The sequence below is a fragment of the Poeciliopsis prolifica genome, unplaced genomic scaffold, assembly GCF_027474105.1.
Source record: "Poeciliopsis prolifica strain line A6 unplaced genomic scaffold, Auburn_PproV2 SCAFFOLD023, whole genome shotgun sequence".
NCBI classification, from domain to species: Eukaryota; Metazoa; Chordata; class Actinopteri; order Cyprinodontiformes; family Poeciliidae; genus Poeciliopsis; species Poeciliopsis prolifica.
Window position 1 is genome coordinate 4,603,860 of NW_026562398.1, and position 23,674 is coordinate 4,627,533.

Consider the following 23,674-nt stretch of genomic DNA (forward strand, 5'->3'; position numbering starts at 1 on the left):
CAACAATAAAAAGTTTAGAACTAGCTTCCGCCCGGTTCATATTCAACAATGTAAGTACAGAGCAACATTCAAGTCTCAAACCTTTTGACATTCTTTTTGTTCGTCTCAAAGCCATGGCTCTTCTATGCTTTGTGCTACTCTTGCCAAACAAGATGGCGGTTCTGTGGCGCAGATCACTTCCGGTTCAGACTTGTTGGAACTGTGGCGCGTTGACGTTGAAGCGTAGTAAATATTACAAAACAAAACTGCGGAATAAGAAATACTTTAATTTAGAAAATTGATATCTTTGCATACAATCAAGGCTGACATTTTAACTGGTTTTACAACTGTTTGCAAACCCATGACCAAATTATGCAATATGCTATGAGGGGTAAATCACTGCATCATAGTATAACTCACTACTTTCTAAAGTCAAATTATTTCCAGTGAAATGAAAATTAGAATAAAATTTAATTCTTCTGACAAGATTTCACTTGTTTAAAAAAAGTGAATCCAAGATAACCTCTAAATATTTAAACTTTTGCTCAATTTTTTTTTTTGTCTTGGACAAAAATACTAGAACCACTGTAAGCATTTTTTTTTTTTTTACAAAAATGAAGCGTGCGAAGGTTCGAAATCAAAGTTAAAACTCTTGTTTGGACACAATCCTGGCTTCAAAACACTTAAAACCTGCTTTCTTATTTTATCTTTATTTACTGTTTGTTTCTGGTATCTGATTGGAATTAAGGTAAAAAATTTAAAAAAAGAACCAAAGAAACAGCAGCAGAACGACTCCTCTCTACAAGATGTGTTTTTATTCAACTCACAGTACATTCTACAGATGCACACGTGTTACATCACCTTAATACAACAGAGTCCTGTAATACCTCCTCTTAAAAATGATGAATTGGTCCTAAAAATATAAAGAATCAAATTTAAAGTCACCAAAACTGTACATTATTAAAAATTCACTTAACACCACATTTGGTTGTCATGTCTTTTTTTTTTTTTTTTTTTTTTTAATACATTTTCTGAAAAAAAGAAAAGAGAAAAAAAAGTTCAGTGTAAGGAGCAAGTTTAAATAAACCCAGACTGTGGAGTCATCCTGTCACCTCCGTGGCAAACCAACCGTGCAGCGTCAGACGTTGGCCCCCAAAAAAGAAAATCAATAAAAATAAAAATAAATCAATGAAAAGGAATGTAAGACAGAGGAAGAAGGCAGAAATGCGCCCAGTATGTCAAAACTCAGCTCGAGATATTCTTTTAAAATGAAACTTCAGCCTGCTTTAAATATTTTTTATTTTTTTTAATCCGATGTATAATGAGCTAAAAACAAAATGTGAGATTTAATTTAAACCCTGCTCCAGAGCAGGGCTTGCAGCTGCGGATTTGATGCGTAAAACATGCACAGACGCTCCTAAAACCTGCAACTGCCAACAGCAAAACTTCCTCCGAGTGTCCAATCAGCACAGCCTATTTACAGGTGCGAGAACGCTTCTTGGTCACAGAACGTTTTGCTCTTCGCAGTGACGTCTACGAGTCTACAGCTGACCGAATCTAAAAACCCTCCAGCTTCTGAGGGTTTCCCACAAGAGCAGCAGGTGAGGTTGTGGGTAAAATTACGTATACACTGGTGTCGCGTGCGTGCGTGTGTGTGTGACTTTAAGTGGAGGTTATACAACATCTACTGGTGTACAGTCCAACAACAGATTCCTTTAAGTTTCACTGGCCTGTTTTTTTTTTTCCATAAAAAGTCTAAACATCTCTATTGGGTCGCCTGTACACATTCACTACGAGCTATTGCTATTAAATAATCCCAGCTATTGTAATCTTTATATATATTTATATATAGAATATATAATAAAAATATAGTGAGCCATTGAAAAAGTTACTCCTAGGCATAAGACCACGTTACATCACATTTCCAAACAACAGGTAAGAAATGCTCAGAAGGGTCTGGGTGCGTTCAGTCGTCAGGCGGCGCCGAGCAGGTCCGGGATGCGGTGACAAGGTCACACTCTGACCTTCAGTGCGAGTGTGGAGCCGGCCGAGCGACCTGATGGGACGCGACGGGGAGGAACACGAGATGAGGGGCAGAGGTGGAGAGACGGGGGAACGGCGGTAGAAAAAGATTCGACCTGTCCAGGAAACGATAACAGACAAAGAGCCAAAACCTATACATATATACCTATACATGAGATAATACAGGAGGCCGGAGCAGGACTCCAGCCAGTCTTCACAGCACTGGAGAGTGCAGCAACAGTCCACAGCGCCACCCTGAGGCCGATCCTGGCAGGATCCTACTTGTCCTTGTTGGAGTAGAACTCCGCCCAGCGGCTCTCGAAGAAGCGCCTCATGGAGTGCCCCGCCATGCCCACCTCCGATGTGTCCTCGTTGAATAGCTCACAGTTGTTGAAGACCAGCTGAGCGTCGGCCGCAAACTCATCGCAGCTGCAATAACTGGAGAGGAGAAGAAGAGAGGAGGGTGAGGCGTAAACCAGGAAGTTACAAGAAAATCCTTCGTGTTCGAGGATTAGTATCATTTTGGAAGAGCTACATACTCTGTGGCACATTTCAGTTAGAATATGGTCATCTAGGGATGGAGCATTCAATTTGAAAGTGATGAACTGATTACTGAAATAATCCTCAACTAACTTAGTTTATCGATTAATACTGGAACATACAGACGAAAATAAAAAAGGCAATTAGCTGAAAAATCAACACAATCAAAGCAGTAATCAAATCAAAACAGTACAAAACATATGTACATTTTGCAGATTACCCACCCGAATTAACAGATTAATTTGTTTGAAGGCAAATGGAGCATTATGGGAATTCTTCCCCTTAAATTTGAACTTTTGAACTGTAATGAAGTCCTGTGTGTGAAAGCTAAAAGACAAGAGTTTCTTCTCTTACGCTCCCTGCAGCAGTCTCTCTCTCATGGTGAGGAAGTCCATGGGGTTCTTGATGATGCGGCGGTAGCCTGGCACCAGTCGGGGGTTGACGGGTTCCAGGAAGGGCCAGGCGTCTGCATGAGCCTCCATCTCCATCAGAATGATCCTGTTGGGAATTTGAGCCAACGATCACCAACTTACATCATCAACTTCATCTTAAAATCTAAAAGAAGACCTGGAATGATGTTTGAGGAATCTAGCTGGAATGAACAGTGACTCACTCGCAGAAGGTGAGGTCGGGTTGGTTGCGTGTCATTATGCGCCTGCGTTTGCTGCTGCTGCTGCTGCTGGTAGTGGTGCTGCCGCCTCCGTCTCCAGAGTAACGGGTAGACGATGAAGATGAAGGCGCAGGGGTCTCCTTGTGCCGCGTTGTCATGCCGCCGCCGCTGCGTCTTTTGGTGGTCTCGTCCTCACTGCTGTCCTCTTCATACCTCCTCTTCTTCACCCTGGTGCGCTTTTTGGATGAGCTCTGCAACTCACCTTCCATCTTAAACAAAAATGAAAAAAAAAAAAAAAAAACATCCAAAATGTGAGAAACTAGACAGGATGGTTGGATTTAGAAAAGGAAAGACATTTTCTTTGTTTCCAAATCACCTTAGGGACACAGGTTGGACAAAACCAATCTCCTTCTGGAACCTGGGTGATTTTGGGCTTCAGGCAGTACATGTGGCAACCTCGATCGCAGCCATCACACAGCAGCAGGCACTCGTCATTGTCCCCCTTCCTGCACACCTGGCAGGTCTACACAAAAACAACAAAAGCTTAGAGTGACAATCGTGAGTAGATAATCTGCAAAAATATTCATATTTATTTATACAGTCTGAGAGCATTTTGTCAAAATTTCAGGTCATAGACCAATACCATGCAAGACACAGCTATGAAATGCAAAGAAACTTATACATATTTTTTAAGACTAATTCTGTGAAGGACAATTATTCCTCATATTCTCCACAAACCTGAACCTTCAATGCACAGTTATAGTGAAAGTCAGAAGAGGCCTGGGTTAAAATGTACCGCATGATTTTCTTCATTAGATGAAAACCTGATTGGTGTGGCTGAATCAAGTTTCCATCAACCAAAATGCCACCATTGTCTTAATCTGTCACAATAAAACACGACTTCTCACCACTTTGGTGACCGATCTCTCCCAGGCGATGGCCTTCTCCAGCTGAAACACACAGAGGCAGAGCTGTGGCGCGCTGCGGCAGCGATCCAGAGCCTGACGCCACGTCCGCAGTCGAGTCGTGATCTCACTCTCCAGGCTGAAGAAGAAAACAGCCATAAATCAGTTACAACATGTCTCTAAAGCTAAAACTAATGATTATTTTAGTTATCGATTAATCTGATTAAAAAAAGGCCATTTTGCAGATTTTTAACATCTTAAGCTTATTTTATACAATATTAGAGAAAAATTATGCATTTCTTTTTTTTTAAATCAACATTTTTTGTCTAAAATGACATAATACGGCATTCCTTCATTGCACAATGAATCATTTGTAGCAAAGCATGCCACTGCATCGTAAAATAAACAGTCTAACATGAACATATGGAAAGCTCAGACATTTCTGCTTTCTAAATACAATGAAGTGATGATCTATTGATTATATTTTTATTAATTCAATAGCAAAAAGGTATTTAAAAATAATAATGCTGAAAGTGTCATTTGAGAAGTTTTGGGTAAAGCAGATTTACAGACAATACTTTGTCTTAAATATAAAATGTATGTATTTTTTGTACAGTGTGGACATGTTCTTTTAGAAAAAGGCCTTTTTTTAGTATGCTTACTTTATTGATTACTTGAATACTAAAAACACTGACAATTAGGAATTAGGGGCAGGAAATCACAAAATCTTGAATCTTCGATCTCCTTCGATCTTGCATGCCAAAGAACATAATAATTAAGTTTTATTTTTCTTTCCTGTTTTTACCTTTTGCCTGTTCAAACTAAATAAATGAAATAATTGATGCATCACAGTAATTCCCATCAATCGTTTACACGTCTCTAAACTCTTCTGTGATCTTGAACCGCTCCTTCCCACCTGAACACGTCAAGTGAGAGCTCCTCTCCAGGTGTCGGGGTGAGCGGCGCGAGGCGCATCACTTCCGACGGGTTCCACAGCGGTTCCTTCAGGTATCGCCTCTCGATGTTCCTCTCCAGGTTGGCGAGTCGCAGCACGGCCAGGTCCAGCGGGTGTGTGGCGATGCGGGGCAAACCGGACCACTCTTTCTTAGTGCGCACGATCCAGTCGTCGCGGGGGTCCACGTCGTGCTCGTAGTACTGCAGGTCGTCGCGGGTGGAGTCTGGGTCTGGGATGGTGTACGGCTGGAAGGAGAGGAAACATGCACAGCACTTTACCAAGTGCTGTGCATGCCAGGGAGCTTTTCTTTTCAAGAAAAGCGTTCAAACATTTGCAGCACTTTGGAGATGAAAACAATGCAAATTGACGGAAAAAAAAAGTTTCAATTTACTGCCATCTTTTATTACTGTTTATGTATTGTGATCATTTTTTACACAGCAGGGACAATGTACACAAAAATGTAAGATTTTATGTTTTGAAAATTACTTTTCATACACTCCTGTATCCTTGACTGGTGTGAGAACAAAACAAGATTTTAACAACGAAGTTGAAGTCTCCCAATTTCAATAACTAATGAATAAAATATAAGAACACCTTTATTTCAGTTACACAGATCAATAACTTATCGAGCCATTAGGAACAGTAAATATTTATTACATTGAACAAATTTATTTTGTTCAATGTGTCAAGTCATAAATAATGACTTGACTTTCTGTAAGGAGTATTTTCTCCTAAAAGCTTATCTGAACTTTATTAAAGAACTGACCAGATAGAATATCAAGCACTTTCAAGGTCTTTATACAAAAATCAAGCACTTCTAAAACCTTGAAAACACCTCATTGAAATTCAAGCATTTTCAAGGATTTCAGACACCCACAGAAACTCTGGTATAAAGATGGTAAGTTATTTTGGCTAAACATTTGAGAACTCACCTGAAATTCAGTCACTGGTGTTTCTGTGCTATTTTCAGCTTCGTTCAGAGCACCCTGAGGAAGAGCCTTAAAAAAAAACAAAAAAACAATACACTTACTAAAATACATCAACACTTTCATACAATTATTTAATTTTGTGTTTTTAGAAATCTCAACACACTTAGGAATCATTTTAAAAAGTGAATTTCAGTTTTTCTTAAACCTTCAAATGTAGATCAGCGGCGATGACTCTCTGCTCCAGGTCCTCCACCCACTGGAGGGCGCCGACATCTACTTCCATCGCTTTCTCCTGCACCTGCCAGGGCTGCTGCAGTGCCTCCAGCAGCATGTCTTTGTCCTCCGTCTTCAGCTCAAACAGTGGATCTACGCAGAGAGGACGTGAGGGGAGAGGATTACATGACGACGTAGCGACAGGTGTGCAGTAGGGTAACTAGGGAAAGGCGAACAGGATGGTGGTCTCACCGTTTATGGGTTTGGTGCACATCTCAGCTAAGCTCTCCATGTGTTTGGCCAAATGCTTGTGGAGAACTTTCTCCCGGATGCCACGTGGATGGAGCGCCTGCAGCGTGTTGTACAGTTCTTCTGGCTCCTTGATCCACCACCATCCTCGCACCATAGCTGGAAGGCAAATCAGAAAACGCATCACACAACAGCAATTAAAGAAGATTTCAGAAAGGAAATCTCCTGCTAGAATGAGATTTGTATTCATAAGAAAACAAAACAAAAAGCATAGAAAAGCATGCATTCTTCTACTTTAACTTCACATTTTATTGGGCTATCTAATAAAATACAGTTTAAAATCTCACTAATGTTTACAAAGTACTTACCGGTAAAAGCCCAAACTACATATCTGATTCTTCAATGCTATAAACCATTAAGACCTTTAATGAACAACACAGAACTAACAGCCTGAAGCACCCATTCAGTTTTTATACACCAGAAATGTAGACAAGCTTCAGATTCACTGCAGGAATGCTCTCACCTGTTCTATTAAAACAAGATTTTCTTTTTATTTACTGTTGCCTACTCTTAATCCTAGTTTTTAATTTACTTTATATTTAAATGTGTTTTATCTTAACTTCTATGCATAAGCACTTCCAAATACCATCGCCTAAAAGGTGCTATAGAAATAAAGCTGGCTAAGAGTCCAATGAAAATCGCTAAAGTAGTAAAGCCATAACATTCAAACCATTTGTACTTTTCAAGCAGCTGGTACATTTAACATTTGACAAACTATTCAACAGCCACGTTATTTTGCATAAATCAAACAACAAAAACTCCAACGTACATGCTGGTATGGGCTTTACCACCAGCTGTGTGAAGTATTGCTGCTCCAGTTCCTGGAACACGGCGTTTGGCGGGCGGCCGCGGCGTTTTGCCGCTGCGCCGCGGGGCCCCCTGCGGGCCGGACTGCTGCCTCTGCTGCCCCGCCTACGCCTCCGACCTGGCCGTCCAGGAGTAACTGGAGCAGCTGGAGGAGGAGCGATGGCAGCTGGCGGAGGCGGAGAGGCTGTGGGTGGAGCAGCAGGAGCCAGATCGGTGGGGGGACCATCCTGAGGTGCTGCTGGGGTCACGGGGTCAGCAGGAGTCAAAGTAGGCAGGAGCTGGTCATGCTAAAGAGGAGAGAGGGTTTGGTTTTAATATCGGCTCCAAGTATTAACTGCTTTAATAAGTGTTTGAGCTGCAGTGGCGAACCTCCATGAGTGGAGCAGCAAGCGCAGGCAGCGCACTCGGGATCTGAGGGAGGAGTTTGGGGGGGGATCCCGGTGACGCCGGCGTTTGGGGCTCGGTCAGAGAGTCATCGTCACACGGCTGCTTGGGGAGAAGGTTGAACCACTGTCCGTGTTTCTCCGCCATCTCTTTGACGCTCTCCTCTGAGCGGCCACCTTCAGGAGCGTCCCCTGCTGCCCCACCGTTGGCCATGACGTCCTGCGACTGGCTCAGCCAGCTCTTGAACGCCGCCTGAGTGAGGTCCAGCAGGCCGCTGTTGGGCGACCCCGGCCCCTCCTCTCCCACAGACCTGACGCTGCTCCGACGCCGCCGGCGGATCTTCGCCGTGCGGAGGTGTAGTTCGACTTCTGGTTTGATTTTCCGGGGGCGACCCCGGCCCCTCTGTGTGCTCATGAGGGACGCGGTGCCAGGAAGCGGGTCGTCTTCCACAGAGGTGGTCTGAGGTTGACTCGCCGTGGCAGAGGACGGAGCAGAGGGTGAACCAGGAGCGGGTGGAGAGGTTGGCACTGGGATCTCTTCGACTTTGGGCTCCTTTTTCAGGAATGTGACGGGAACTTCGGCAACAAAGACTTCTGCTGAAGCTGCAAGATGAAGGTGTAAAAATTAAAGAAATGTAAAACTTTCTAAGACATTAAGGCAAATATGAATAAAATTTAGGATCTCCATTGTCAAAGAAACATACAAATTTATCCATGATGATAAGCACAAAAAAGCTAACCAAGTAGCTAGAATACAATGAAGATGTCTGCATGTCACTCAAACATATGCAAATATAATATACAAGATTTGTTACGAGACAAAATTTAAGACCTGTGATCTTAAATTTTGTCAAATTTTGACATCTAACATTTAAGGTCTTAATTTTAGATGCATGAATTCAAGGCTTTTGAAAAAAATTTAAACGATGCACAGACAACCTGTAGAAAACAAGAGTTAAATCTTAAAGCCCAGCAGAGCCTTGGACTCACTCAGCAGCTCCTCGGGTCCTTCCACCAGAACTCCTCCGAGGTGAGGAAGGGCCAAGTATCTGCGGCGGTAACGGTCCTGACCCAGCATGACGACCCGCATGGAATGAGACGACTGGAGCAGCTTTTTTCGGAAAAACGCTTGACGCTGCAGAGGACAAAGAAAAAGAAAATCTGATTTACTCTTTACCAAAACAAAACAAGCCGTGTCTAAGCTGCATTAAGCTTACCTTAGTTAGCTTATCTATTTGCCTTTCAAGCTCAGGAATGCTGGCAGTGGTGGGGCTCTCACTCTGTAACAAAAAGAAAACCAGATAAATATGGCGGCTGAGGGACGACTCTAAAACCCACGAGTAGATACGCACATCGCTGAGTTTTGGTTCTTCTTTACGCGCGCGCCTGCTTCCTCTCTCCAGGACCAAACCGCTCTCCTCCAGGCTGAAGTTCTCCTCCTCGGCGACTCTGGCGCTGCGCCGCCTCTCCTCGAAGCACAGTTCCTCCTCCGAGCGTCCGGTGCGACGCGCCAGCACCGACTTCAGTCTGACAGGGACAATCCGAGTATCAGCGACTTAATTTAGTTTTAACGGACATCTGGTGAAATCAGACGACTCCACTTTTTAAGAAAAAAATGGGGTGGGGAGAGGTGAACATACTTGCGAAGTTTTCTCTCAATAATCCATTTATTCTTCCTGTATGTTACCATGTTCTCCAACGTATTGTCAATGTCACTGAAACACAAAGTCAGCGATGTTATGAACATCAAAATGGGTACAAACATCCATAATCTGCATAAATGTCCTTAATTCTTCGCTTTTATTTTAATTTCATTACATTGTGGATTTTCTCTAATCCACACAAGATCAAAAATATAAATTTGGACTTAAATATAATAAGAAGGCTCATTAGCATGTGGTCAAATGTTATTTATCAAGTTGACATTTTTGAAGCCTTCAAGGCATAATTCTGATTTCATATTTGACCAGAAATCCTGGTTTTAATGATTCACCTCAACTTATCCTGGCTTTTTGTTATTTTAAAAATAAATATATTTACAAGTTTGAATTTATTGTGGGTTTTCTCTAATTCATTACATGCACCTATAAAACATTTGATAAAATGTCCTTTAGGAAGTTACCAAGAAACTGCAAGCTTTTTGTAGCCATCAACAAGTTTATTAGCATAATTCTGACTGAATATTGGACCACTTATCAGAACTGGAAGAGGTAATTTAGCTTTAAAAGTAGTTTAACAGGCTCACGCTTTGCAAAGGCCATACCAGAAGCTTGATATTATTCTGCTTCAACCACATCCTGCTCTCATCCTATTTACAGTCTATGGCAGGGGTGCTCAAACTTTTTGAGACCAAGATCTACTTTTTCTCTCACCAGCCGGCTGAGATCTACCTCATGGCATGAAGACATACAAATTATAAATGAAACCCTATTGACTAATTTTCTATGCAAATATACATCAGTTATATCAGAAATGATAAAGTGATAGAAAACCTAGTGCAGTTTCTTCCTCAGTGAGATTTTGACACTGGGAGCAGGTTACTGGTTTCTCGGTCAGAAGCTGGTTTGCAAACCTGAGGCCAGCAGGTGTCAGTCAGTTATGGTAGATCTGAAATTTGGTTTGATGACGTCACTATGCGAAACTGCAGGACTGATAGGAGGAACCAAAGAGCTCTGCAGAGGTAAAGGCAAATCTTCTGAATTTGGGATATAATTAATGTAATTTGACACAATTATTGTGGTAGAAGCCATTTGTTTGTTAAAATTTAATCAAATATATGTGTCCTATTTGATGTTGATTGTGACGTTTACTGCAAACGAACGAGGTAATTAGTCCAAGTTTGTCGTTTATTGAACGTTCAGAAACTCCAGCGGCTGTGATGAACCACAGCGAAGGAAAACAAAGGTAAAATAACCCGAACAGGTGATCAACTCAGAACCTCTCGCACCTTTTTACTCTTTCTCTCTTTACCGTTAAGCACACCCGTTGCCGTGGCAACCGCCTGCGCCCCCGCAAGCCGAGCAAAGATTACGTTAAAAACGTTCAGTCCATTACGGTATCAGGTTTCCAGGCTTTATTATTATTTAATGAAGCTACAAACGTTTTGGATCTTAGTGAATATTTTTGATAAGCCTGTCAGAAGAGGAAGTGCTGCTCTCAGCATCCTGCAGAGATCGACTCAAAACCTCCCCGCAATCGACGTATTGAGCACCCCTGGTCTATGGGAATGTAATTACTACTAAATATATCTGGTATTAATTAGCACAATCTACTCTTCACATATTTTGTTTGTCGCTGTGGTTTCTTGGTTCTCTTTTGGTTTTTTTTCTCTCTTTCTGAAGGAGTAAAAGCAGACTTCTATGATGTTTGCTTGTATTTTGTTTATTTTTCTTTCTCTCCTGTAATCTTCTTTCTTTCTTTTCTTTTGACATTTTACTCCACCTCTCCCTTTTTTTTTTCTTTTTCTCTCTTTTCCTTTTCCGCTTCCAGTGCATTTGGAGCATTATAGTGAGAACTGTAATGGTCCTCTTAGGAAACTAAGTTGAATATTTATAGACTTTGAAACAGAAATCCATAGCAGGAATCCAACCAGTTGAAATAAAAACCTTAAAGCTAACATATCACCAGGCCAGGGAGGAGAGTAACTGAACTTGTGTTGGTTATTAGAGCAGGGAGTTGCGCAGGCCTGACCTCGTCACAATGTTGCTGCTGTTTAGCTCCTCCACCAGGAATCCCAGGATGGCTGCCTTGGTGTCAGGAGGAAGGATGTGAAACGTTTTGGTCCTCAGCGTGTTGCACACTTCCGTCTCGTAGCCATGAGACTCCAAATAGATGCGGAGAACTTCTGAGACTGTGTTGCGAGTCAGCTCTAAATCAACCAACTTCTCCCCAAGTATCTTCACAGACTATAAATTGGGATTAGAGTATATGAATTAAAACATGTTGGTGCTTGTTCATGTGTTAAAAATACTTGTCTTAAAGTAGTTTACTCACCTGGTAGTAGGACGGGAGGCCTGGATCATGAAGCACTGATTCCACCAGCTTTATAAGGAGGTCCTGGACTTCCCCCTGGCTGTCGCCCAGACCAAGCAGACCCTCTTGCAGGGTAGAGAGGCTGGGAATGTCCTTCGGCACATTGATGCCGATTATCTTTCCGTAGCCATGCAAGAACTCGATCACCGCCAGGCAATGTGCGAACGCCGTTCCAGAAAGAACCAAACCGGGAACACGGCTCAGCTCCGGCAGAGGCTGGAGGACATAAGAGTTTTAAAAGTTTAAAAACTCAAAAGATTCAAAGAGTTCAACTAAACCGGGCTCAGTAGGAACTGACTTTGTGATCAGTGAGACACATGTCTTCTGTGGGCTTCTTCAGCTCCTCTGCGATCAGCTGTTGTCTCTTTCGTTCCTCCAGGCGTCTCTGGGCCTGCGCTCTTCGCTCCGCCGCTCTCTTCGCTGCCAGAGCGGCCTGCGCTGCTGCCTCTGCCTCCGCCTGGGCTTTAGCCAAGGCCTTGGCTTTGCTACGGGCGCTAGCCACCCTGTTGCTCTGGACGACCTTCTCCTCGGACGGCTGCTGGGCGGGTGCGGCGGCTTCAACTTTGGCTGCCCTCCTGCGGCCGGGCTTTTTGGGTTCCGGAGCGGGTTCTGACTGCGTGAGCTGTGGAGCAGATGGATCCGACTGCTCAGCGACGCCTTCCAGAAGTTTGACGTCTTGCTCAAGCTACAAGCCAGAGCAAAAAAAAAAAAATTGACTGGAAGCTGAAGTGATGCTCATGACAAGAGGACAAAATATTATTTAGTGTTATTTTGAAGTACCTTGGCTTTCTTTTTCTCCTCTTTCATCTTCTTAATCTTTAAATCCTCCCGTCTCTTCATTCGGGCCTACGACAGAGCAGCAGAAACAAAAAAAAAATGAGATCTGAACGGTTTAATGAGCCAAATGTGAAAGCAGGTAGAAGGTCATACCTTTCTTTTCATTTTCTTTTTGATTTTTGCTAGTTTCTCCTTTTCCTCCTCAGTGAGAGTTTCTGGAAATGCAGAAACAGCAGCAAGTCACGTCTGCTCTCCTTTGAACGACTTGGTTTCTATGAGCCAAACACAAACATTCGCTCACCCTTGGCCTCCAGACGATTTAGCAGCTTGGCATCAACTTTGCTGAGGAGGTCGACGGCGTTGAATTTAGGAGGTCTACCCGGGCGACGGGCTTGTCCTGCCTTCAGGGCTCCAATGCGGCGAGGTTTCTCTTTGTCAGGGTTCGGAGGTCGACCGCGCCGACCAGTGATGGCCATGATCATCGATGGTACCTCCTCATTTGCTAGCAGGACCCACTTCACACCCTGTGACGCATACACCAGGATCTTATTTCGACAGTTCATTTTACAATTATTAATTGGATTAATCAATTTTTTCAATAGTCGATTAATAAACAAATGTGTCATATCCTGAATGTACAGACTCAAAAGAATGCCAATTTATTGAAAGAACACAGTCAGGGCTGTAATTATGCTAAAAATTGACAAAAAACACGTTTTGTCAAAGATTAACTTAATTTCTGTCCACTTATGTTCAAGTCTTACCACAGATTTTCAGTTAAACAGGTCTGGACTTTGACTGGGCCATTCTAACATGACTCAAGCTTTGATCCAAGTCATTTCATCATGGCTTTGGTTGCATGTTTTGAATCCGTGCTCTTTAGCAGAAAACCTCTGCCTCAGTTTTTAGCCTTTGTTATTTATTCAACCTTTAAAGCCTTCACAGAAAAGCTGAATTGATACAGAGATTAATTTACACAAAGGTGGACTTGACTTACTCATGAGGTGACATCAGCAGGTAGCTGGTTGTACTGGTATTTAGGGATATCAAAAAGGGATAGAATGGAAATGAACGCTGCACCTTAGACTTTTTCTTATAATTATTTTCATTCTAGTTCACAGTTATGTTCTACTTCACATTGGTCCACATAAAGAGCCAATAAAATTAGAGAAAATTGAAGAAGCTCAAGAGATTTGAATACTTTTGCAAGGTGTGATATAACCCAATAAAAGGAAACAAAAGTTTTACCTCTGAAGTTTCTCTTTCTTCATAAAAGTCTCCAATAGGCATGCGTGGACTGAAACTGAAGTGTTCTCTGGAGACCACGCCATCCGAGTGTTTCTTGAGGTACTGAGAGAGAATGATAAACTTTGTCAATAAAGAATAAAGGCCACTAGGGAAAAACAGATGCAGAATAAAAAACAGTAAAAGTCACCTTGATAATTTCTGGAAACTGCTTCATCCTCCTTCCACATGGAGTGTAATACCAAGTTTCCCCTTTCATGCGGTTATCCATTTTCTTCACACGAATCTCCCTTTTCCACCTGAAAATTAAGAGAGCTTGGTGTAAAATTTGGAGTAGCGTCATTTAGGAAACAGCTTCTACTCATTAGACATTTTTAATACAACAAACATGTTTTTCTTCTACATGATGTTTACTTAAACAACTCCCTAAAACGATTCAGTTTCTCCAACTTATCCTAGGTTTTAAAGAAAACTTCTGTAAAAATTGGATCCCTACCCGTGTTGGAGAGGGAACTGGACCTGCTCTTCTGTTGCCACCCTTCTTCTGTTCGACTCGCCTGTTTAAGACAGAGAGCTCAATCAGAACCAAATCTGGAACCATGCCACCTGATACAATACGTACAAATCTGTGAACTTGCTTCATTACCTGCAGTGGAGCTGTCATCATTTTCATCAGCATCATCAGCGGTCGTCTCTACATCTCGTTTCTGAGCTCCCACCGCGCTTCCATCCTGGTCCTGTTTTCTGACCCGCTTCATCTTCTTGGGTTTCTGCACTACTGTACTCAAGGCAGAAGCGTTGGCCAGAACGGCGTTAATTGCAGCAGTTATTGGATCGACCTCCTGTGCGAGAGACCCTGCCTCCCCTGACGCCTCTATTGTTTCTTTAACATCAACCTTGAGCATTTTCTTCCTCTTTCTGCCCACGGCTCCTTCCTCTTTCATCCCTCCCTCTTCGTCGGCCTTCATCTTCTCCGCTTTGGGTGTTCGAACTCGAGGCTTTCGCAAGTTCTCCCCGGGAGCTTGAGGAAAAAAAACTTTTTTATAGCATTGTCAACATTTACCATTTTTTTGCATATTCCATAAATTAATAAACAGAATGCTATAGGTGACATAAGGGTCAGCAAAAGGCTAACTTCTTTAGCATGTGGGCAAACTTAAATCAGCTCCATTATTTTTATTAAAATTAAAACAAAAAAGTTTCTCATTGAATTATTGAAAAAGGTACTTCAGTAAAATTAGTATTTGTCATGTTTTATTTAATTTTCTGTTATATTTCACAAATTATAAATTTTTATGCACTTTAAAACAATGACCTAATCAATTTCACCTTTTTTCCCCAGACAGGATTTACTTGGTAAAAGGAAATCTGATGTTAACTTTGATGTAGAAATCAGAATATGGAATACCTGCGGTGGTAACCAGTGCTGTCTTTGGAGTTCGAGGTCTGCGTCGTTTGCTTGTGGTCTTCAGAAGATCTCCCGCAGCTTCGCCGGTCAGCCCGGTTACCGGTTGGAGAGGATGCACAGCAGCGCTTTCGGCCGGCGTACTAAAAGCGACAAAGTTGTCCTCCCTCACTGTGAAACTAGGGGTTGTTGCGTCATCAGCGCTGCTCTTAACGTGTCCAGCTGAGTCTGGTGCATCATGTCCGCTCAGTTCCCAGTCTCCTTCAGAATCTGAGACAAAAACAACATCAAACTGTTAACAAAATTCACTTAACAACAGCATCCAACAAAATTGGTGTCAAAAGTTTGCGCAGAAAACATTTTTATCTTTATCTTTTTAAAGATAATAAATGTTTCCAGAGGTCATCACAGGTCAACTGGACCGTCTTCATTTACAAAAATCAAAAAAATTGTCAATCATAATGTTTCTTTGTGCTGTTATCATTTTTAAGATTTAAGAAAAAAACAACATTTTATTCATATACATTGTAAATCACACAACATTTATATAAATTAACTTTGCTATATTTCTGCAACTCAAATTTTTATAGCACAGTTGTTTGGTACATGTTGACCTTTTATGACCTCTGGAAATATTTACTAAAATCTTTAAAGTGACAATGACACAAACAAAAAAAATTTCCTTCACAAACCAGCATAAAATGTTTGACACCAATTTCATTTGATTTGAAGGCAACATCACTTGATATGGACAATATTTTAATATCAGACTATGTGATATTTATCTAGACTACCTCGGAACCCTCTATGAAGATAAAGAAACAAACAACTTTTAAACTGAAAATGTAACTTTAAATTCAGAAATGTTTCAATGTACCTTGAGAAATTGGCTGAGACGATCCAGATAAACATGAGTTGTTCACGTGGCTCGAGTCAGCAGCAGTGTCTCCGGTCTGAGTGGTTGTATCTAAAGACGACTCCAGCATTGAACCTTCTGTAACCTGGCTGCAGTTTCTGGTCACCTCCATCTCGGAGGTTTCCTCTTCCCTGGTCGAACCCAAGGTGTCATCTCTGGAGTCCTCCGCTGAGAAGCTGCCTTCTCCGGAGCTGTCAAATGTAGCAGACTGGTCCTCCTCAGCACAGGATGTGGTGTTCAGATGAGAGGTATCAAACTGAGAAGAATCACCTAAAAACGAGGCATCGCCATCAATATGAGAGGTCTTTTCTAATATGGAGCTGGCACAGAGTCTAGAGGGGGAGTCAAATGTTGCTTTTTCAGAGGAGTTGTCAAAGCCTTCTTCATTGGTTTGATGTTGTAACCTTGTGTTTTTGAGATGTGGGGGCTTTCCGATTGGAGTAGATGCCACAGGAGAGTCTGCTGTGTCTGAGAGGATGCTGCTCGTCTCTTCGTGCTTCTCTAAATCTGAAGCATTTTGGAGATTTTTTTCAGGCGTTTGTAACAATTTTCCTGGCAGATCAGTAGGAGAGTTATACTGGTAGACTTCTGGCTTCTTGGTTTCAACCGCAACCATCTGGGATTCAGTCCTTATTAGGTCTGAATCCAGCTGGGATAAGCTATGGTCTGGTTTTCCGTTCCTTTTATTTTCCACTTCCCTCTTCTCCTCACCAGGAGCATGACGCTCTGACATCAGAGAAGAAGTTGGGAGGTTTGGAGAGTCAGAGTTTCCGACAGCTTTAGAAGACGTCCCCATCGGCGGAGGCATGTAAACCAAGGCAGGAGGGTTGGACAAAGGTGCAGTCCTGGAGGCTTGAGTGGTTAGAGGTAGGGTGAATGGAGGTCGGACCGGAGAGCCGGTTTGGGCTGTCACAGAGGGTGCTTTCACCAATTTTGGTGGCGTCAATGCTGCAAAAGCAGTGGAAAGACTTGTGTCGACAGCTGGAGGAGTGTGTTTGCGATACTGGGATGTTGCTGAAGTTGGTTCAGAAAGTTTACTGTCAACTGAAGGGGTTCCTCCTGCAGGCGCTGATAAACTGGGGACAGATAACATTGAAGGTGAAGACGCTGGAATCTTCAAAGATGCCACACTCTGAGATGAGGAATTTGTACTCAAAGATGAAGGAGCAGATATCAACCTCGGGGGAGCAGGTATGTCATGCTGACCTCCAAATGCATTGGCGACAGATGGCGGCAAAACTGGCTTGGACCCGTGAGACATCAGCAACACTGGAGATGCAACGGTTGCCGATTGAGAAGTGATAGAGACGACAGCAGGAGGAGAAACACAAGTAGGTTTAGAGGATGTAGGAGGAACTACAGACTTGGTTTGATCAACTAAAAACTCAGATGAAGACGAGGCAAGAGGGCCCGAAGAAACTGTGCCAACAGAGATGCTCTCACTCGACATGTTTGAATGAATCAGAGAGGAAGAGTGCCCCTGTGGCAGAAGCTTGGAACCTAGGGGAGATGTTTTCGACACTTGTGAAGTAGAAGACCTCAGGCCTTGGACTACAATAGGAGGTGAGGACATTCTTGAAGAAGCAGCAGAAGACGAAGGGAAGGGCACATCCACATCACCGGATAACACCACAGGTGGCCCGGAGGCAGATGTTGGAGATCCAGATGAACTGGAGACCCCTGGTGGAGTCGAAGCCTTCATAAGAGACATCGAGGCCACTGAACTAGATGCCGAAAGTGGAGAGGTTACATGCTGGAGATGTGAGGAAACGACTGCATCTCTGACATGGGGAGTAACTTCTGGATACGGAGCTGCTGGTTGATCGGAATATTGACAATAATCACTTTTAGGAGTCGCATGAGGAGCAGAAGGTTTAAGTTGGTAGCTGTCAGTCTTTGGTGACCTCTGGACAATAGGTGGTTTTTCACTGCCAGCGTGGCTTGCATCAACTTCCTGAACAGCTTCCCGTGAAAACCCTAAAGGAGAAAAGAATCAAAATGTCAAAACTATTAGTAAAGTCAATCAAAAGTATTTTTAAATGGTACATTTGGTACTTCATCTTAGTATGAACAACATCCTACTATGCAGTCACAGACAAATATGTCAAAATAATTTAGACAAAAGTTCAACCTATAATTTGGTTTCATTTCTTCAATGAGGGGGAAAAAGGACATCACTCAGTCACCTAAAATGTTTAACAGACGTCAAAGTCTTGTTTGCCTCTTATGCTCCATAGTCTTCTCGGGTTTGTTTTAGGTATTTGGACGGAGACAGCCTTGAAAGAAGGTTGACTTTGTGCCTCATGAACAATTTCTCTGTTGGAAGATCATATGATGACCCAATTTAATTTTTTTTCTCCACTTCTCTTTTTATTACATCTGTCCTGGTGTTTTGAAATTTGAAGTTTTGAAGCTGCCATATACTCTATGAAACAGCAGTGGGAATGAGGGGCTTTTCCACATTTTCATCTTTTATTACCAAACCTCCTTGAAAGGTTTGTTGTTGAACGTTTTCGCATCAGTCTTTTGATGGTATGAGTGAATATTAGAACAAATTGTACATGTTTATATTTGTAATCATAGGAGAAGAGAAACTCTTCTCATTATCTAGAGTTAATTTTCTGAAATCTTACAGTGTTATTTTTCAAACTTTACAGAAGGCTTTTCACATCTTTTTAAGATGTACAACTAAATATCACTGTGAATTGGTGGTGGGTATTTGTTGTATTGTTTATCATAATAAATTTCTTATAACAATTTTGATTTATCATTGTCACAATAAATTCTAATCAATGATGTTTACATCCCTAAAAATGATCAGGATTGTTATTTTTACTTTTTCTTTTCAATGTTTTTTCATTGAAAGCATAAAAAAATATTAATACATTTAAAAATACTATTTTTGTGCAACTTAATGATATAAGTCACACTTTCTAAAGAAGCGTATTATCAACGGCAATGTTTCTGAAGAGCAGTAGTTGTGTTTGTAGCACTACCTAGTTACTCCACAAAAGCTAAAATTGTCACTTTTGCTGCTATCATAATTCTACCACAAGATGTCATGTTAAAACTTTAAGTCCATATTGCCCATGCCTCTTGCAAATAAAAAGGCTTCTCCCCAAAATAAATATTCTAGATGACATTTTCCAAAAGCAAAACACTGACACCTGCTGGTGATATGTTAGTACTATCCCAATGCCTTACTGTAAAAGCTGAAACTAACCTAATAATGCAATAGACGCACAAGAAAAGTTAGCCTGTTTTTTGGAAACTAGTCTGTTTTTTGGTTTTTTTTTGGGAAACTTCACAATCACTGCATTTCCATTATGGCTTCTGTTAACACGGAAGTGCAAGTTTTCAGCGGAGATGACGATGTCAGTAATGGCAAAGCAGAAATACAACCATGACTCATGTCCAAACATGAGAAGGAGGAAATAGATTGTAGACTAGGAAAGTTTAACTTGTCATCAAAATCAAAGACACAAAATGTCTTCAACCTTAAAGCGGCAATGACAATATGCAGCAGTGCAACATATCAAGATGAAGATCTGAGGAAACAGCGAGAATATACCATCATAATTAGAAAAGGTCACCTTGCAGTGGAGACGACATTCCTGCACTGCTAGTGTGGGGGCTGCGATCCCTGCTGAGACCTTTGGGTGACCCACTGTCCTGTATTGGTGGTGATACAACCGGTGATGGCGACATCCCCACTGGCAGAGGACTGCTGCTGCTCCCTCTGCCCAAGCTGTGGTGCTGTGGGCTGCCTCGGGGTGGGGTGAAGTTTTGGGCAGATGGGGGCATCATGCGAGTCTGGGACTGAGATTGCTGTGGCAGCTGCTGCTGGGGGGGCTGGTAGAAGGGCATCCCATTTGTCATCGTACTGTAATGCTGCTGCTGCTGCTGGTGATGGTGAGGCTGATGGTGGGAGAGGAGGGGCTGCTGAGATGGTTGATGGGGGGGCGGTTGTAAGGTCTGCTGCTGGTGATGTGGGGAAGGCGTAACGCCAGGATGAGACTGACTCTGGAAGCTCCCATACATGCTGGGGGAATTATAACTCATCTGCTGTTGGGTGGGATTGCTCCTGTTCCAATACTGGCTGTTGCCTGTTAGAGGGACGTTTGTTTGGCCTGCGATGGAGGGCTGGTGGGACGCTTCCACGCCGCCGTTCAGTTGGTACTGGCCGTGGCTTTGGAAGTGGTGTTGTGACTGAGGCTGTGCAATCCCAGGCACCGGCTGCTTCTGGTGGACCCCCTGCCCTGATGAAGAGCCCATGCCAGGGCCATACTGAGGGAGCCCTCCCCACAGATACTCGTAGCCAACGGCCACCTGGTGGTGGCCGCTCATGTGCGGGTAAGGAGCTGACTGGGGGTGGGAACCAGACACGCTTGACCCGTGTACAGTAGTGACGCCATTCACATTCATTTCGCCATTCAGATCTGTTAGAGAGCAAAAACAGCTTAAAAAAAACTCTTCAAACAAAAAAACATGTTTATTCCAAAATCAACTAAATTAAGAGGATTTTAGTTCAGGAAATGTGTGCATTGATTCTCCTATGTTGTGATCATTATTTCACATGTCGATATCAGATGATTTTTTTTTTAATATTTATGTATTAGGTTTATTTGATATAGAGAGACACATTAACATATCAAAACTGAATAAAACTGCAGTCCCATGCTTGTATCATGGTTATTTTTGTTGTAATTTGCAGCACTTGACCCTGGAAAAGCTTTTCCACATAGTCTGTATATATACACATCAACATCGGCCCAATAAATAAAACTGAGCCGATATCAGCAACCGATATCGATTTCTATCTTATTGCCATTTGTTTTTACAGAGGGCAGGGGGAGGAGTTGGTCATGTGGTATTTGTTTGGCCATGTGACAGTGATAGTGATGGAGTGCAGGATTCTGGGAAGCTTAATTGAAGTGTCGAAGTTTTGTTTGTAAGACGTCAAAAGAACAATGAAATATATACATTATAGGCAAATAATGGTTATCAGCTATTTCAGTGGTATTTATATCAAATATTGGGCCAATTTTTTATATTGGTGCTTGGCTAAAAAATATTGATAATTTTTTTTAAAAATCACACTAATTTGCCTTTCTCTCAGCAGTTATGTAAATATGCTTGTGGATTAACACAATGCCAAGATGGCATTGAAGGTTTTATGTGACCCTCTCCAGTGTACAGGGCCATACAGAATCTTATGGCGGACCGGATTTGGCCCCCAGACCTTGAGTTTGAACCGTGTATTAAAGGATGTAATACTCACTCTTCCCCTGCTGAGGAAAACTCATGGAGGACCCGTTAGTATAAAGAGAATCCCCTGAGGAGAGTTTCAGTCCTGAGTTTGTTGAGGTGCCATAGTTGAAATGGTTATTTGAGTCCATCTAAAAAAAAAAAAGAAAGAAAAAACCCCAAAATAAAATAGAATCACAACACTAGTCTGTTATTAGTCTCCATTAAAATTAAAGACATCACAAATAACCAAGTTCTGCTTTGTTTCGGATAGCCTGGTTAAATGATTTTGTGACAGCATTTTGGGACCAACGGCAGCGGCCGTTAAAATGTCGCAGCCAGCAGCAGCAGCAGATGCCAGGCCCGAGCGAGTGTAATGGACAAGCCGAATATTACGGTAGGAGCTCATCATTACCGCTGATGAGGCGCTGCTAATACGAGCACAGACGAAAAACGTTCATTACAGGTAGAAACACAAGCACGAAACATCATCAGGGCGGCAGTGGAGGGAGGCGAGGGGATAAACTAATAATGTATTGATATTTTAAAGAACCGTTGACAACAGCAGTGGCTGTTTACCAGTTTTCGACAGTCCTCCGGGATCTTGATTTCCTAATTCAACGAGGCCGTTGCAACAGCAGGCGCCGCGTTAGCTTAGCGCCCTCGAATGAACCAGCCACTACTTCAAAGCGCTGCCAGACGGCTGTGCTGGCCATTTCCACCTTAATGTTAGAATAAAGTGCGAGTCCGAAGGGTTCCCAGCAACTTTTCATGCCCGGAATATCTAACAGAGAACATCAGCCTCGCACCCCCCAAGGTTATTTAGCTACATCATCACAAAAGAACAAAGCTAACAGATAAAGCTAACTAATAGCATCCTTATCCGGAGTAAGTAGGCTGCGACGTTAGCAGGTATCATAACCACGCTGGTTTATCCCGTGGTGAATGGAAAAAATGTAAGCCGGTTTATTAAAAATATAAACGAACTCACAAAAAACAGACTCGTGGATTAATAAACGGAGGCGTACTGCCTTTTTATGACGGGCTAACGTTAGCTAGCTGCCAGATGAAGTTACATTGTTTACGCACACAGACAATTTCTGCAGAGCATCATCCTCCTACACCGCCACCATCCAAAGTTTCACCGATATTCCACTCAAAACAGGCCAACCTTTTTTCTGTTTAGTCCTTGGGTTCCGGAGGCGCCGACGGCTTTAAACCCCCTGCGTGTTAACGGGTAAGCGTGGGTGAAGATGACACAGCGATAAATTATAAACAACTATTCCCTAACCTTTGGGTTTTAAATTAGCAAACATGGCTGTTGAGGTCCGGTGCAGCCATGATCACAGAACAGAGTGAAGCTGGAGCCGCGTTAACGTCCCAACAATAAGCCGCACACACATCCGGTAAAAGTACTTCAACAAAGTTCAAGACCCGTTCATACACACAGAGCAGGGAAATAAAACCAACAAACAAATCCATTTAAATTATAGCCAACGGCACAAGCTATTTCATCACTAAAAAACATTTTCATTTGATTCAGCATCAAATAAAACTTGCAAATAATTGTGAATATAGAATAAATCGGTGAAATACAGTTGACATAATTATTTCTAGCATCTAACACGCGTATTAATCAGAAATTGTTTCGTTGAATATTTTCTATTTAAAATATTTACACTTCCAAAAATGTAATAATTATGTTTTCAATATCTTAATTTATTATTTTAGCTCTAAACTTTTATTTTATTGCAGCCGGGTGTGTAAACAGGAAGCGACATTATTGCATCTTGTGGCAATTTTCTCATAAATGGCAATCTGTGAGGAAATCGGGCCTAAAGAGGAAGTATGCTAATATATTATTCTAGGCCTTAAATCCTGGTGCTTTCTGGGTCCTAGCGCCGATAGACTACGACTCAGAAAGCATCTTTTATTATAAGTACTAAAAATAATTTTCAGGTAATTAGCACTGTAAGTAGAATACATCTAGTTCAGTTTCATAAAGTTAGTCTAGATTTACATCCTGAAATATTTTATTGTGTTGCCCAAATGTGCTCAAAGTATACATTTGGTCATGTGTTTTAGCATTGAGGTTGTCATGTGGTTTTAAAATTTAAATCTCACTTTCAAGATAAACCTGGATAGAAAGCATCTCTGAATATATTTTCAGCTGAATATGTCAAGATTTAGACTGCAGTGAAGCATTTTAACTTGATCAGAATCATCCCGTCTTCAATAAATCTCCAGTATAAGGCCCTATTGAGGAGTTATTGTCCTCATTCCTACTGTACAGTTCAGCTGACCCACTGCTTGTCTGTATTCACAACCAGCCATTTGAGGCATTCTACAAATATCATTTAATGTTATAAATCCATAAATAAAAAAAGTTGTTTCCCCAGA

General features: G+C 42.1%; 2 protein-coding genes across 6 annotated transcripts in view; one reads left to right on the plus strand and one right to left on the minus strand.

Annotated features, from left to right (window-relative positions):
• Positions 1 to 765: 765 nt before the first annotated feature.
• On the minus strand, positions 766 to 22,647 carry baz2a (bromodomain adjacent to zinc finger domain, 2A). Of its 5 annotated transcripts, none has more exons than XM_055046284.1 (30): positions 22,446 to 22,647; positions 21,309 to 21,426; positions 19,621 to 20,466; positions 15,989 to 18,004; positions 15,115 to 15,381; positions 14,353 to 14,727; positions 14,203 to 14,263; positions 13,897 to 14,005; positions 13,710 to 13,811; positions 12,763 to 12,985; positions 12,615 to 12,676; positions 12,465 to 12,530; positions 11,983 to 12,369; positions 11,646 to 11,900; positions 11,343 to 11,557; positions 9,293 to 9,367; positions 9,005 to 9,179; positions 8,870 to 8,932; positions 8,643 to 8,787; positions 7,639 to 8,255; positions 7,232 to 7,556; positions 6,406 to 6,561; positions 6,146 to 6,306; positions 5,944 to 6,009; positions 4,973 to 5,256; positions 4,060 to 4,195; positions 3,528 to 3,674; positions 3,155 to 3,420; positions 2,896 to 3,039; positions 766 to 2,439 (listed from the first exon to the last, which is right to left on the minus strand). In XM_055046284.1, the coding sequence occupies exons 2-30, from the start codon at positions 21,424 to 21,426 to the stop codon at positions 2,280 to 2,282; spliced, it is 8,022 nt and encodes a 2,673-aa protein (XP_054902259.1). In that variant the 5' UTR covers positions 22,446 to 22,647; the 3' UTR covers positions 766 to 2,279. The 5 variants fall into 5 exon arrangements, with proteins under 5 accessions (XP_054902259.1, XP_054902260.1, XP_054902263.1 ...); XM_055046285.1 differs by having other exon boundaries at positions 22,566 to 22,640; XM_055046288.1 differs by lacking the exon at positions 22,446 to 22,647 and adding an exon at positions 22,364 to 22,423.
• LOC129370352 (rho-related GTP-binding protein Rho6-like) overlaps positions 21,528 to 23,674 on the plus strand; it is a 40,543-nt gene continuing 38,396 nt past the window's right edge. The window contains exon 1 of the mRNA XM_055046296.1: positions 21,528 to 21,671. Within this exon, the coding sequence (XP_054902271.1) occupies positions 21,629 to 21,671 (43 nt within the window). The 5' untranslated portion in view covers positions 21,528 to 21,628. The remainder of the gene's footprint in view (positions 21,672 to 23,674) is intronic.